The sequence below is a fragment of the Palaemon carinicauda genome, chromosome 6, assembly GCF_036898095.1.
Source record: "Palaemon carinicauda isolate YSFRI2023 chromosome 6, ASM3689809v2, whole genome shotgun sequence".
Classification (NCBI taxonomy): domain Eukaryota; kingdom Metazoa; phylum Arthropoda; class Malacostraca; order Decapoda; family Palaemonidae; genus Palaemon; species Palaemon carinicauda.
In genome coordinates this window covers 89,172,491-89,187,822 of record NC_090730.1, presented here as the reverse complement: position 1 = coordinate 89,187,822, position 15,332 = coordinate 89,172,491, and the positions used below count along the sequence as shown (strand labels likewise).

The window sequence follows — 15,332 nt, the reverse complement described above, 5'->3', positions numbered from 1 at the left end:
CTTCTTTTCCATGAATCTTTTGTATGTATACGTACGTAATACTGCATCCAATAATATTCTTTGTTGCAAAAATCACATTTCGAATAAGCGTACGAGAGAGAGAGAGAGAGAGAGAGAGAGAGAGAGAGAGAGAGAGAGAGAGAGAGAGAGAGAGAGAGAGACACACACACACACACATCCTACAACAAAAACATAAAATAGCATACGTAAAGCTATTATTATTATTGTTATTATTATTATTATTATTATTGTTGTTGTTGTTAATAAAATTATTATTGTTATTATTATTATCATTATTATTATTATTATTACTGTATTATTATCATTATTTATTATTATTATTATTAATACTGTACGTACAGTATACGCGGGGTATCTTGTACTTTGAATTGGTAACCTACGCATCATATAAGACGGGTTGTGATTGGTTCAAGCGCTGATAGATGACGAATCAGAACTCAAGTTTTGTTATCTAGCCTGTGATTGGTGTTTTGCCCGCATCTCCAGCTTCCAGCCTCTGTTCGCGGCCACTTTCTCTTACGCTGTATCGCTGAGTAGATGTTGTTAAGTTTGTGAACTTTAATCTGTGCTGTGTGCGACTGTTTTAAGTTGAACTTTTTGTTGAACTTTCTGTTAAATCCTACTGTACAATGGCTCCCAAGCATTCTGCTTCTACTAAGGCTGGTAGTGAGCCTAAACGCCACCGAAGGATGATGACGATTGCTGAGAAGGTGACGCTTCTCGATATGTTGAAAGACGGTAGAAGTTTTGCGTCCGCAGCCTGCCATTTTGGAATCAACGAATCCACCGTTCGCTATATCAAGAAGGACGAGGCGAACATTAGAAAGGCTTTGAGCTTGTATGAGAATTTTGCTGCAAAGGAACCTCAAGACGATGACGGAAACCATGCTGAAGAAGATGATGATGCAGATGAACCTCAACCAGGGACATCCACTGATTCCCAGCCTCAGAAACGTTTTTACGCCAGCAAAGGATGGTTCGCGAAGTTTCAGAAACACTTCGCCCTGAAAAGCGTTTCCCTGCATGGCGAGGCTGCTTCGGCTGACACTGCCGCTGCTGAAACTTACGTGAACCAGACGTTCAAGAATATTATTGCCGAAGGTGGATACAAGCCGGAACAAGTCTTTAATATGGAAGAGAATGCCGTCGCGAACTTTCCTGTTCAAAGAGGAAGCCAAAGCCTCTGGCTTGAACGCATTCAAGGATCGCGTTACCCTCGTGATGTGTGGCAATGCTGCTGGATTTTTGCTAAAGCCGGGGCTTATATATAAGTCGAAAAATCCTCGCGCTTTGAAAAATAAAAACAAGAATCTCCTTCCCGTGTACTGGATGCATAATCCAAAAGCATGGATTACGAAGATGCTGACCTCCAACTGGTTCCACCAGTGTTTCATCCCGCAAGTCAATGAATATCTTGTAGAGAAGGGCTTGCCATTCAAGATCCTTCTCCTTATGGATAACGCTGGTGGAAACGCAACTGACCTGTCGCGTGAGGGCGTTCAGGTTGAGTTCCTGCCACCCAACACCACGTCATTAATTCAACCGATGGACCAGTGGGTTATCAGGGCGTTCAAGGCCCTCTACACGAAGAATACCTTGGCGGACCTCGTTGCGTGTGTGGATGCTGCCCAAGATGATGAGGATGAAGATTTTAACTTGAAGGCGTACTGGCGGCAGTACACCATAGCCACGTGCCTGAAAAATATTCAGAAGGCACTGCAAGAGATGAAACCTGCAACCGTGAATGTGAGCTGGAAGAAGTTGTGGCCCCAGATTGTTTACGACGACGAGGGATTTACACCTGCTGTGATTCAACACTCTGCAATACGGAAATCTGTGCAGTTGGCTGCCATAATTGGAGGTGACGGGTTTGGCGACATGACGACTGAAGACGTCGACGAGTTGTTGGACTGCCATTCCCAGCCGCTAACTGACGCAGACCTAGAAGACCTGACGAAATCGGCAAGCGAAGAAGAGAGTGAAACCCAGGAAGAGACCCAAGAAAATGTCGAAGAAACGGGCTTAACACTAGAACGGCTTGCCAAGTTCTGCAACCATATCAAGGAGGCGAAAGAAATGTTGCAAGAGTGGGACGAGGATATGGTTCGGTCTATGGAATTCTCCAACAAGGTCGATGACATCATGACTCCCTACAGGATGCTCTTAGAGCGAAAAAAGAAGCAGAGGCAGCAACTTCCGATCACAATGTTCTTCCAGCCTTGCAAAAAAGAGCCAGTTCCTCCTGCTAGTACGCCTTCGGAAGAAATTGAAGAAGTTGAAGAGGTGTCCCAGGAAAAGACACCTCTGTCTGAAGAGACGTAAAATACTATCATTGGCTGCACAGTAGAAGACATCATCAGCTTCATCATCATCATTTCTACTGTGCAGCAAATTCATCGCCATCATCATTCAAGTTATTCTTGAACTTCTTTCGTGGTGAGTACAGTAACAATCTATATTTTTTACTTTAATATTCTAACATTTTAATATTTGTGCCTGTTTTATAGTTTAGTACTGTATGCATTAAGTTAAAGGGAAGGTTTTAAAAGTCTACATGTTGTAACCTATCATATTTTTTTTTTTTAAATTTACATTTACGTACGTAAAACAATCTCTCTCTCTCTCTCTCTCTCTCTCTCTCTCTCTCTCTCTCTCTCTCTCTCTCTCTCTCTCTCTCTCTCTCTCGTAAATTGTTTTCCTGCTTTGCTACGTACAGTATGTACTGTATTATTTTATATAGATACGGTAAATTATATTTGTAATAACATATTTTGTAAATGCTTTTACTGTAAATATCATTATTTATCACTTTCATCATGCGCGTTAAATGCCTTCTTTGTTCTGAGCGTGGTTGTTTACTGAGCGTACAGTACTTTATGACGCCGTCGTTTCAGGAGGCGTCATAAAGAAAAACATTTCATTTGGAAGTCCTAAGAAAAATTAAGTAAAACATTGGTAATAACAAAATCAACATACTGTATAATCAATATAATCGATGCAAAAACTAACCTATACATATATGTGTACACTAAATGAGTTTGTTTCTTCATTATGATCAGAGATGAACGTAAACAAAACATTGGTTGCCATTTTTTATCGTGCTTTTTAGCGTGTTTAGGAATCGCATGATATAAAATCGCCTTTAATATTTGTGCCTGTTTTAGTTTAGGATACTGTAGTACATGCATTAAGTGTTCTGTACATTAAAGGGTAGTTTGTTAACAGTACTACGTACAAGGGAAGGTTTTAAAAGTCCGAATATACATGTTAAATAAATAGGTAAATATGGTGTCACTACTTCGCGGATTTTCACCTATCGCGGCCGGGTCTGGAACCTATCTACCGCGATAAACGAGGGTTCACTGTATTACCTAAATTCTTCTGCTCATATAAATGGATAAAACCGTATGCAAACTTCATTTGTAAATAGAAGATTGGTGAAAGCCACACAACAAAGCAATCATATCAATTCAATATATGCTGTTAGTACATGAAAAGCAGAAAATTGCTTTTTTTATAATTACTTTTTTTGAAAAAGCACACATGCCAATACTGCATGCAGCCCAGATCCCTTTTAAACCCAAAAAGGGATTTTGACGTAGGAAAAATCTATTTCTGGGCGAGGGACCTGTGCCGCCCAGTGAATAAGCTCCATTTAAGCACTTATTCTTAGGTAATTTACTGCTAAATATACCAGAGAAAAAATGTAAAGGAGTGCTAGGTTAACTAGCTCGCTCACCTATTGGTGTCGGTATAAAATTGGGCGTATAGTCCAGAGGTCCCGCACTATTTAGATTAATCCACGACAGAGAACCCCAATAGAGGAGAGCCGTTCAACCTCACTCGGTACTACTACAATGCATCCGCTCAGAACCCAACTCCTTAGCACCCAAAGTTTGGGGACTCCAAGGGAGAGGAGCTGGGAGGGTTCACTGGGCGGCACAGGTCCCTCGCCCAGAAATAGATTTTTCCTACGTCAAAATCCCTTTTCTGGGCTCGAACCTGTGCCGCCCAGTGAATCTATACAAGAGAAAAATGTCACCAAACTTGCAAAATAAAGGAAAAAACATAAGCGTAAGAGAAATACAGGATGCTTTAATCAGAGATGAGTACCAAAAAACAATTATAAGGGTATCTTAAATATGAACATAAATCCAATAAGGTAGGTATAATAATGCCGTGAGTGATAATATATACAGATACTCAGGAGCATAAAATTTACAAATATAATAACAGTATTCAGGTGCGAGACCAACGAATACAATAGGGTATAAATGAGGCAGGTAAGAGGGAGAGATAAAGAGTCAAGGCATTAACCTGTGAGTTACTCGGGAGTAACTACGCTCCCTGCGGCTACTGTAGAAAATTTTAGGGCTTCCAAATGTTTAAGGTAGTGTTTCTTGAACACTGACGGTGATTTCCACCCTGTATACCTGGAAAGGTCTGTAAAATTCATGTGGTGAAAGAAGTTCACCGAGGTGGCAACCGCCCTGATATCATGTGCAAGAGGAAAAGAGTCAGGGTTAGCTTGTTTAATAAAATACAAAATTTGTTGCCTGATCCCTTTAATAGTAATGGTACCGCCTTGTTCTCTAACGAATAGAGGCCCCGAGGAGTTAGAGGAGGTCCGGGATAGATAAGACCTAAGAGTAGTGACAGGGCACAGCGACGGATCTTGCGTGAGGGGAACAATTTTCCAGGAGGTCCATCTGTTTTGAGGGTCTTCATTCTTAGCCAAAAAGAATTTGTTAGGAGAAAGAAGGACCTCTCCTGAAGGCAGAAAGTCAATATGACCCGGGTCTCTCGACAAGGCTGCCAATTCAGAAATTCTTGCCCCGGAAGCCAAGCTCACTAGGAAAAGTGTTTTCCTGAGAAGGGGCATGTAATCACAAGAACTGTTAATGGTATCAGAAGCCAATTTGAGTACGTCATTAAGGAACCAGGTCACCGGGGTAGGACGAGTAACCGGTTTCAGTCTGGCACAAGCTTTCGGAATTGAAGCTAACAAAGAGTCGGTTAAGTCTATGTTAAAACCCACTAGGAAGATCTTTTTCAGAGCCGATTTAATAGTGGTGATAGTATTGGCTGCCAGACCTGATTCTAATAAAGATCTAAAGAAAGTGACTGTAAGGTTCAAGTTCATACAGTTCACGTCTGAGTCTATTAAAAATTTTGCCAACTTTTTAACTGCAGAGTCATACTGACGGATGGTGGAATCCCGTTTATCTGATTCTAGGAACAAGGTGTTTTGAGGATCAATATTGGCACCATGCATAGCCGCAAACTTCATAAAGTCCATAAAGTTAGGGCGCTCTGAATGTTTGAGAAAGCGTACACAACGCGTGTTTGTACTATCTGAGACAGAACCGGATTGGGTATCGGGTGAGGGTATAGTCTCAACTCCCGCAGGAGAGGATACCAGTTGCTCTTGGGCCAGTTGGGTGCGACCAAGGCTACTTGTCCCTTGAAGGATCTCAGTTTGTCTAGAACTTTCAGCAAAAGATTCACCGGGGGAAAGAGATAAATCTTTTCCCAGTTGTCCCAATTCTGTGACATGGCGTCTGTGGCGTAAGCCTGAGGGTCTAGATTGGGAGCCACATATACTCTCAATTTGTGGTTGGATTCCGTGGCGAAGAGGTCCACTTGGAGACCGGGAACCTGAGAGAGAATCCACCGAAATGACTTTAGATCGAGTGACCATTCCGATTCTAGAGGGGAGGTCCGGGACAAGGCGTCTGCCACTACATTCCGGACTCCCGCCAGGTGGACAGCTGAAAGATGCCAACGGTTCGAGGCTGCTAGGGAGAATATGGCTACTAGAACATGGTTCAGAGGCCCTGACTTTGACCCGCCTCTGTTGAGGCAGCGGACCACCACTTCGCTGTCGAGGACCAGACGAAGGTGTTGTTTCTTGGGAAGAGCGAGACGTTTCAGGGTTAGAAGAACTGCCATGGCCTCTAGCACATTGATGTGAAAATGGCGGAACAAGGGAGTCCAAAGACCTTGAACTTTCTTGAGCTGAGAATAGCCGCCCCAACCTGATAGGGATGCGTCTGTGTGAATGATTAATTCCGGGGGCGGAAATCGAAGGGGAACTGACTTTGACAGACTGTTTGCTCTTGTCCAAGGAAGAAGTCTTTCCCGTAGAATGGGAGGAAGGCGGACTTTCCTGTCCCGGAGCTTCCGGTTCGCCCTCGAACGCCAGACACGATTGATATCTTTCAATTTTGCCTTCAGAAGAAGATCCGTCACTGAGGCAAACTGAAGGGACCCCAGAATCTTCTCTTGAAGCCGTCTGGAACTTACTTTGTCTTTGAGAAAGCGTTTGGTGTTTCTTGCAATCTCTAACCTCTTGGGTCTGGGAAGACACAGAGTATGAGATATAAGATCCCATTGCAGGCCGAGCCATTGGAACTTCGATTTTGGAAGAAGACGGGACTTCTTGAAGTTGATCTGGAAGCCTAGAGATTGAAGATAATGGATGACTTTGTGAGTGGCTTTTAGGCAATTTTGGGAGGTGTCTGACCAAATGAGCCAGTCGTCCAGATAGGCTACTACTTGAATCCCTTGATTCCTGAGTTCCTGAACAGCGACTTCTGCTAGCTTTGTGAAGATCCTTGGGGCAATGTTGAGCCCGAAAGGCATCACCTTGAAGGAGTAACTTTTGTCCCCTAAGCGAAAGCCTAGGTACGGACGGAAGTGTCTCGCTATCGGGACGTGATAGTAGGCGTCTGTAAGATCGATAGAGGTGGTGACGGCCCCACGGGGAAGTAAGGTCCGCACCTGCGAGACGGTAAGCATTCGAAACTTGTCGCATTGAATGGACAAGTTGAGAAGGGATAGATCTAGAATCACTCTTCTCTTGTCTGAATCCTTCTTCGGGACACTGAACAGCCGACCTTGAAACTTCAGATGTTTCGTTTCTTGTATGGCATTCTTTTGTAAAAGTTCCTGGACAAATTCGACCAGGTCCGGAGTGGAATGTTGACGAAATTTGTTCGGAGGAGGAGGTCCTTGAATCCAACTCCACCCTAGTCCCTTGGAGATGATACTGAACGCCCAGGGACTGAACCTCCATTTGTTGCGGAAGGCATAGAGCCTCCCCCCTACCTGCTGCACCTCAGTATTGGTTTGAGGAGTTGCCTCCACGTCCGCCTCGGAAGTTCTTTCCTCTGCGAAAGGCTCTTCCCCTGCCTTTGTTCTGGTTAGAGCCACGGTGGTAGCCTCTACCTCTACCATAACTCTGGGAAGAGCTATGAGCCTCGTAGGACTGGTTAAAGGCAGGGGAAGTGGCGGAGGCACCAGAAAGCTGGCTCTTAGGTAGCAGAACGGTGACATAGTCATCCGAAGGAGCCCGAGAGGTGGAAGGCTGTGCAGGGGCAACAGAAGATGGAGGAAGAGGCAGCCGGAAGTTGGATGAAGCACTCTGTTGTTGCCTGAACTGGGTGGAGGTATATGGTCTAAGCTTCTTCCTACCCCGGGCTTGATAATTTGCGGGGTCATACTTGCGTTTAGGGGTCAAACCCCAACGGGCTTTAAGGCTCTGATTAACCCTAGTGGCCTCCGCCAAGACTTCCTCTACGAGATCCTCGGGGAAGAGATTTGAACCCCAACAGGAGGACCGGATGAGTTTATTAGGTTCATGCCTAATCGTCGCCTCAGCTAGAACATGCTTGCGACATCTGCGTTTAGCAGTAGCAAAGTCATATAAGTCATAATATAACGACTGTAGCGTAGCCTTGTTGAGAGACTTAAAAATACTCTCCGTATCGTAAGTCAAGGCTATCGACTCCGTGGATGTGGCCAGGTTTAGAGTACGGCCCACACGTAGGCGGGAATCATATTCCTGTTTAATGAGAGATTCCGGGAGACGGGGAAGCTTCTCACTAAACAAGACTGAGGCACAGTCTGCTGCAAGCTTGCCGGAGGTAAAGGTGGTATGGACGTTGTCCCAACACTCAATACCTGAGGGAAGAAGGAGGGAGATTGGATCCACCTCTCGGATGGGAGGCAAGGGCTTCTCCTCTAGAGCATATTGAAAGGCAAGCTCTGCCACCTTATTGACGCATGGAGTCAAGGTGTTCTTGTCCATTAAGAACATCGTAAAGGAGCTTTTATGAGGCGTCAGCATGGTGTTAGTGCAGCCGATGTCATTCAAAAATCTGGCCCAAACAGATTGGGCTTGCTCCTTCGGGAAGATGACCGTCTCTTTGGGGACCTTGTCTAATCGGACTAAAGCTTCCTCGGTAAGTCTGGCATAACCATGAAATGGAAATGCCAGACCCGGAGGAAAGAATTCAAAGTCCTCTAGAGGGCGAGTGCTAAGGCCCTCCAGAGTCAACATTCCGTCTGAGAACGGGGAATGAAGAGCCATCCGCCAGGGGTTGTTCTTGGCAAACGGCGGGAGCTTAGAGGCATCCGGTATGAGAGAGCTTTGGACTCTCTCCGGAGCTCCTTGCTCTAAAGCCCCAATTCTCTGACCGAAGTTAGAGAACATCGTGTCCATCCTCGACTGCATCTCCGAAACCAACTTTTCCTGCATCTCCGACACGATGCGAAGCATAGCTGATTCGGAAAGGCCCGGGCTAGCAGCAGGAGGGGCGGAAGGAACTCCCGGGTCGTGAGACTTAGAGGAGGAACCAGAGGTCTTTGAAGACGGGTTCGTACCATGTTTAGAGCCATGAGAAGTCTTGTGAGGCTTGCGAGCTTTGGGTAAGGTCCTTGAAGTAGACTTATCCTTAGGGGGAACCGGGTATGAACGTTGAGACGAATCACGGTCCCCAGAAAATCCAAGAAAGGAAGAGCGATCAGAAGAAGAAGAAAGAGCGGGGCTGAGGATAGGAATCTCAGCGCCGGACACACCTGCCTCACTTACCACCCTACCTGTATCCGGCTCGTCTAGCAACATTGGTTCGACGTCCAGGTTCATGGAGGCAACATTGTCCTCCAGACCTCCGGGGGCGTCCGATGGATCTTGCTCTGGGTCGATGAGACCCGTTATAGTGGCATCAATGTGGGCAATGATGGGAGCTGCCACATGCCTAGCCACAGCAGCTGAAGACTTGGCGTTGGGGTAAACCATGGTGCAGTAGTCCTCAGATAGGACGTACGGCCGCTTAGACTTTACATTCCGGGCAAAACCACCAACCCACACCTTCAGTGTGGCCCGAGCCGCAGACTTTTGCTCCGGGGATGCCTGAAATAATAGTGGGAATTATAAAAGGGAAACTCCCAATGGTCCTTCAAGACCATAGATATCTTACTAATAGTAAATAAAATAAGAAGGCAATATAGCCAACGGGACTCACCGAGTCAGAACCAAGGGTAGTGATGAGGTCGAAGCAAATCACACAGTTATCCGGGTGCCATACCACAACGTCTTCCAGTTGAACCCCACAAGGGGCGTGAGATCGGCAGACGGAGTGGCCACAAGGCTGGTGCAGAACAGCTGCACAGGCCGGCGTCAGACAATGCACCATCTGTAAAAAGAATAGTATATGAGAAACTGTAATTCTCTTAATTAGGGGCGGGTCTGGAGGACCCGGGCCTAACATAGGTCTAACACAAGATTAGAGCCTAACTGTACTATTCTATAAGTGGCCTAACATAGGTCTAACACAAGAATAGAGTTTAACTGTACTATTCTTTTAAGTAGGGCCTAACATAGGTCTAACACAAGATTAGACTGTAAAAAATAAAATAATTTTTTTTTTTTTTTTTTTTTTTTTTTTTTTTTTTTTTTTTTAGGGGCGGGTCCGGAGGACCCGGGCCTAACATAGGTCTAACGCAAGGTTAGAGCTTAACTATAATATTCTTACATAGGGGCGGGACCGGGGGTCCCGGGCCTAAACATAAGTCTAACTTGAAACTAAAGTATAGCCATCCATTCCGGTCAAGCCGGGAGCATAAAAAAGGATGCAAAAACAAGGAATTAAGACACATAGTGTCTGATTTCCCGGGGTGGGGTAGACCCCGGGCCGGGAAATAAAGGTATATTCAATACCAATTCCTTTAGGGACTCCGGGGTAGTGATCTGTCATATATAATCATCATAGGAAATGTTATAAAATAATAGGGGGGCGGAACTGTAACTAAGAACTGCCAATCGAACCCGGAGGGTTTCGTATAACATAAGCCAGAATGAAAAGTGAATATAAAATAGGGTACACCGGGATACAACTCTGTAGACCGGTGGCCAACCAGACTAGACAGAGACTAAACCGCCGGGCCACCCGGAGGACAAAGTCCATAAACACTTAACTACCCCCTCTAAAAGGAGGGAAGGCAACGGTCCCTTAGTGGAGGGGGGAGAAGCCTAGCCTCCCACCTAGCTAGAGGGGGAGCGTGGGGGAGGATCACGTGATACGAGGCAGCAGGGCTACCAACTGACGATCCCCAACAGACAGATCAAACGGAGTAATGGCACAAATATTCATTATAATAATAATAAAAGCGTTAAATATATGAATAAACACATAGAAAATTTTTGGGCAAGGCATGCAACATAAATAATTAAATCGCAAAAGACACACCTGATGGCTAAAATAACATTGCCGCCTTAGCACGGTCGGCAGCCATAGCGATACGTAAATGATATCGGCCCAAAAATTGAACCACGAGGATTCTAAACGCTAAATAATGAATATTCACAATAACAAATAATATTTGATAATAAAAATAAAACACATAGTAACACCGCAAGTGAAAATTAAAAGCTCTCAAAAACAGGAGTACCAACTGTAGTGAAATCAAGCAAGATCGGTATGAACGAAGAGAATAAACTCCTATAATATAAATATTAAACGATCTAGGTTGCTCAAAACACAGTAAAACCCAGCTTGGTACTTAACTTGGACGGTGTCTCCTGGGAAACCGACGAAGAAGCCATAATTCACTAGAAAATATCCAAAAATCGAGAGCACTTGAAAAATGCGGGTTACTGCACAAGTCGTGCTAAACGGAGTTGGGTTCTGAGCGGATGCATTGTAGTAGTACCGAGTGAGGTTGAACGGCTCTCCTCTATTGGGGTTCTCTGTCGTGGATTAATCTAAATAGTGCGGGACCTCTGGACTATACGCCCAATTTTATACCGACACCAATAGGTGAGCGAGCTAGTTAACCTAGCACTCCTTTACATTTTTTCTCTGGTATATTTAGCAGTAAATTACCTAAGAATAAGTGCTTAAATGGAGCTTATTCACTGGGCGGCACAGGTTCGAGCCCAGAAATATTTTTTTTACCAATGAACTTTAAGAATACAGTATTATGTGTGACCTGCCAATATTAGGTACTAAGGGCCATCAGAAACCTAGAAAATAATAAATTGAACACTTATTGCTGTTGAAACAGCAATTTCTTTGAATGTTTAGAATTGAAGAGACTTCCTAACCATTAATAAAATGAGAGACCACTGAAATCAATATCTTTCTGCATAATAAAATGGAAATTACATACTTATTTTAAAAGGCCTCAGGGTTATTAAACAGGGTTAAGAAAATCACATACACTTACAAAAGATGGAAGGGCCAGACTTGAGCATGAGTTTGTGTGCTCTACATAAGAGAGACTTGGTAATTTTTCTATCATAGGGACTAAGCCTTCAACTAATCTTAATTTTCAAACTTTCAAGTACATGTAAAATAGAATAAGACATTTGTCTGTTGTACGGGTATGTAATTTGATGAATCATCTAATTTAGAAGGCTTATAATTATGTAATTTACAAAGTAAAGAGCCAAAATTTTTTGTTTGTAATGGTTGTCAAAAGAAAAGTACTTACGATTATCCATGGTTGTTGCCTGCACTGGAGGACTGAAAGCACTGAAAATCTTTTCTGACTCCTGTGCACGAACACTAAACTCATATGTACTAAAAGGTTTCAAACCTGTTATGGTTGTCTCTGTTATATCACTGTAAATAGATAAAACCAAATAAATATGTTACTTTGCACGGACACTTTACTTTAACTGAATATTTTTTGCATATAAAATTTTATTGTTAACACTAATAATAAGCTTGAAATACACGACATAAAAGTCTTAGGTTACTATAAATATTCTCTTAAAATACTATACAATTCATGTCACCACTCAAGTTCCTATTAACTTCGATATCAGAAAGTTGGATAAACTAGTTAAAAGCCATATAAACTTTACAATTCTTCTACTAGCCAGTCTATCTCTTCATAAGGACTCCAAGTACTGCACAAACAGTTTACAAATACATTTCGCATTTTTTTACACATAGAACTTACTTGGCCTAATCGTCTATCAACAAGAAAATTGTATTGGTGTAACCATCTATAAACAAGTCTTGCAACCAATATTCATTATGACCCTAAAATCCCATCACTTATAAAATGCCTTTAGGTGTGTCAGCTCCTTTCTAAACATTATTAATGCACTCATGATAAGAAGAATCCAGCATAGCCAAGGCACCAGTCAACCACTGAAATACTATCACTACAGAGTTATTGAGTCCTTTGACTGGCCAGATATTACTACATTGGATCCCTCTCTAGTTACAGCTCAATTTTCTTTTGCCTAAACATACACTGGATAGTTTGGCCTAATGTTTACATATTCTCCTCTCCCCTCATAAACCCAACAACACTATAACAGAAAAATTCTTCCCTGGAGGGGGTAACCACTGCACTGCAATCATTCTGTGGCTACTTTCCACCTGGTTGGGTAGGAGAGCCTATTTAGCCATGGTAAGCAGTTCTTCTAGGAGAAGGACGCTCCAAAATAAAACCTTTGTTCTCATGTCTTGGGTAGTGCCAGTCTCCGCACCATGGTCGTCCACTATCTTGAGTTAAAGTTCTCTTGCTTGAGGGTCACTCAAGCACATTCTTCTATTTGTTTACTTATTTCTTTTCCTCACAGGGCTATTTTCCCTCTTAGAGGCCCAGGGCTTGTATCTTGTTTTTCAAATTTGGATTGTAGCTTAGCTAGTAGTAGTAGTAGTAGTAGTAGTAGTAGTAGTGAAAATAATATCCAGGATACCAAGTCACTCTACTAAGCAACAAAACTTTACATTGCTCTCAAGAACATGACATTTTCACATTCATAATTTTTCCTCTCTCTGGTCTTCCCAGCCATACAAATCCAACATTTCCTTTATTGCAGTGATATTACTGGCTTTATCATGAAAACTTTGACATTAAATTAAATGTAATAATTATCACTTACAGTACTTGAAATTTTCCAGGTCTCTTAGTGGTGTTGATGATGACTGTAAGTCTCCTGTTTTTATAATTATACTTCTATTGTAAATGCCAATTTTTAGGGACAAGGAGAAATGTGGTCTTCAAGAACTTCCTTATAAATGCTAGAACAAGGAATTCAATATCACAGGATATACCTAAGAAACATCATCTTCCCTGATCATGGGCCAAAAATCAACACAGCACAGATTCAGTATTCATAAAGGAGGGGTAAGACTCTCTCGGCCCCATCACAGCTTCTCCTATGCTAAATTCATCTACAAGCAAACTATATGTCACTCAATGAGAACCATTACTACTCACGAAGAGGGCAGCAACGGTACATGGGCATTCTTTTACCACCATATGCAATCTTAATAAAAACCATTACTACTTGCAAAGAAAACAGTAACGGTACTGTACATGGGCATTCATTTACCACTATAAGCAATCTTTTTCTCATCGACTGTTATGATTGCCCGAAAATTGCCATGACCTCTCAATTTTGCCAAAATTGTAACAAAACTGCTACAGATCTGCCTCAACTTTGAAGTTAAGTACTGAACTGTTAATAAGCATACAATCTATCTAATTAATTTAGTATGTGAGGAGGTTTTTAAATCCCTGCTTAACCTTTATCTTGGTCGACTAGCAACGGCTATTGCGCGTATGACATCCATTAACTGCTGCTTCCAATCCTGTGGTGAAACTTATGTTAGGCGAGTCCTACTTCACCATGTTTTTGTAAAAAATAAACTTTTTTATCAAATATTCATATGAATTTTGTAGCTTAGCCTAAGCCAGGTTAGCTTTAACATGGAATAGATTTATCAAATCCATTTTTATATATGGTATACATTATAATTTAGCAAAATTTTTGGTACGAGAAGATAGAGAAAAGGTACATTTTAAATTTTAAGTTCAAATCGGCCAAAGGCTATTGTGTATATAGCTGCAATTGAACATACATATATTCATGAAGCCTATACTTATTGTGTAAGTGTCTATCTATCTCACCAGTATGTGGATTTGGTTACAGGAGAGTAATGGAGTATCTCCCCGCCCAACTGGAAGATTTTGGGTTAGAAGACAATCTAGACTCAGAAGAGGAGGCAGTCTTACTCCAGGGTTTCACATTGGAAAATTTAGATGCCTCTGGAAGGCATCATTTGGTTTGCTCCATAGTATGGTTTCGACCCATCCTACCTCTCAACAGGCTACCATCCCTTCTGAGCATGGTCAGCTAGTGTTCCCTGTGGACCCCTCCTCAATTGCACAGATAGTTGAGGCTTCAGATTGCTCCCTCTTGGGCAGTTCTTCCAAGAAACTCACCAGCTCCTTGAGAGCCCTTACCCTGACAACTTTCCCTCTGGTCTTATTCAGGGTCCTGCTATGCCTGTGCCTTCAGGCATTCAAGCTACTAAGGAAAATCAAAAGGAGCTTTCCTTTTTAAGCTTGTATTTTTCAGTAACAAGATTGGTGACAGGAGGAGTCTGTGGTGGTAAAGATGGGTATCAGATCTCTGAGGAATCTGCAGAACCTCCCCAGAGAATTTATTGCCCATATAGGGGTATACCCAAAAATGGTTTTAAGGCTTCATTGAACTGCAAGGATTTCATGAAGTTTTTCTACCAGGCTTCATGCTAAGGGTGGGTGCACATTAACTGAGAGGTGGCTTTCTCAAGCCCTCAAAAACAGACAAGAGCAAAATTTAACAATCAGCAGGCAATTTTTTTTCACTAGTTTCTGTCTACCTCTGTTTGGAAGCTGCAGTTCCCCTTGTGGGATCATAAAATGTCTGAACAGCTATATTACAGTTCCTGGTTAAGCCCTGCTTTGAGGTATTGCAGAACTTCAGAACTTTGCCCAAAATAAAGTTGACATAATATACCATGTTTTTGTGGTATGTGATTCAGAAAAGGTAGATAAAGAGGAGTTTCTCTATAATAATCCTTTCTGCAAGGACTTCTTTTCTCAATCCTTGGTGGACACAGCCAAGAATTATGCAAGAGCACCCAACATTTCTGTTACTAAGAAGTAGAAGAAACTCCCTCTGCCACAAACAAAGAATAGGATGTTCCTTGTTAAAAGGCATACGGCCAATACTT

The 15,332-nt window shown here is 42.7% G+C and overlaps 1 protein-coding gene across 3 annotated transcripts in view; it reads right to left on the bottom strand.

Annotated features, from left to right (window-relative positions):
• LOC137642592 (protogenin B-like) overlaps window positions 1–15,332 on the bottom strand; it is a 315,452-nt gene that overhangs the window by 110,103 nt on the left and 190,017 nt on the right. For all 3 annotated transcript variants that reach the window (XM_068375286.1, XM_068375285.1, XM_068375287.1), the window contains one exon: window positions 11,800–11,930. In XM_068375286.1, coding sequence (XP_068231387.1) covers window positions 11,800–11,930 — 131 coding nt within the window. The remainder of the gene's footprint in view (window positions 1–11,799; window positions 11,931–15,332) is intronic.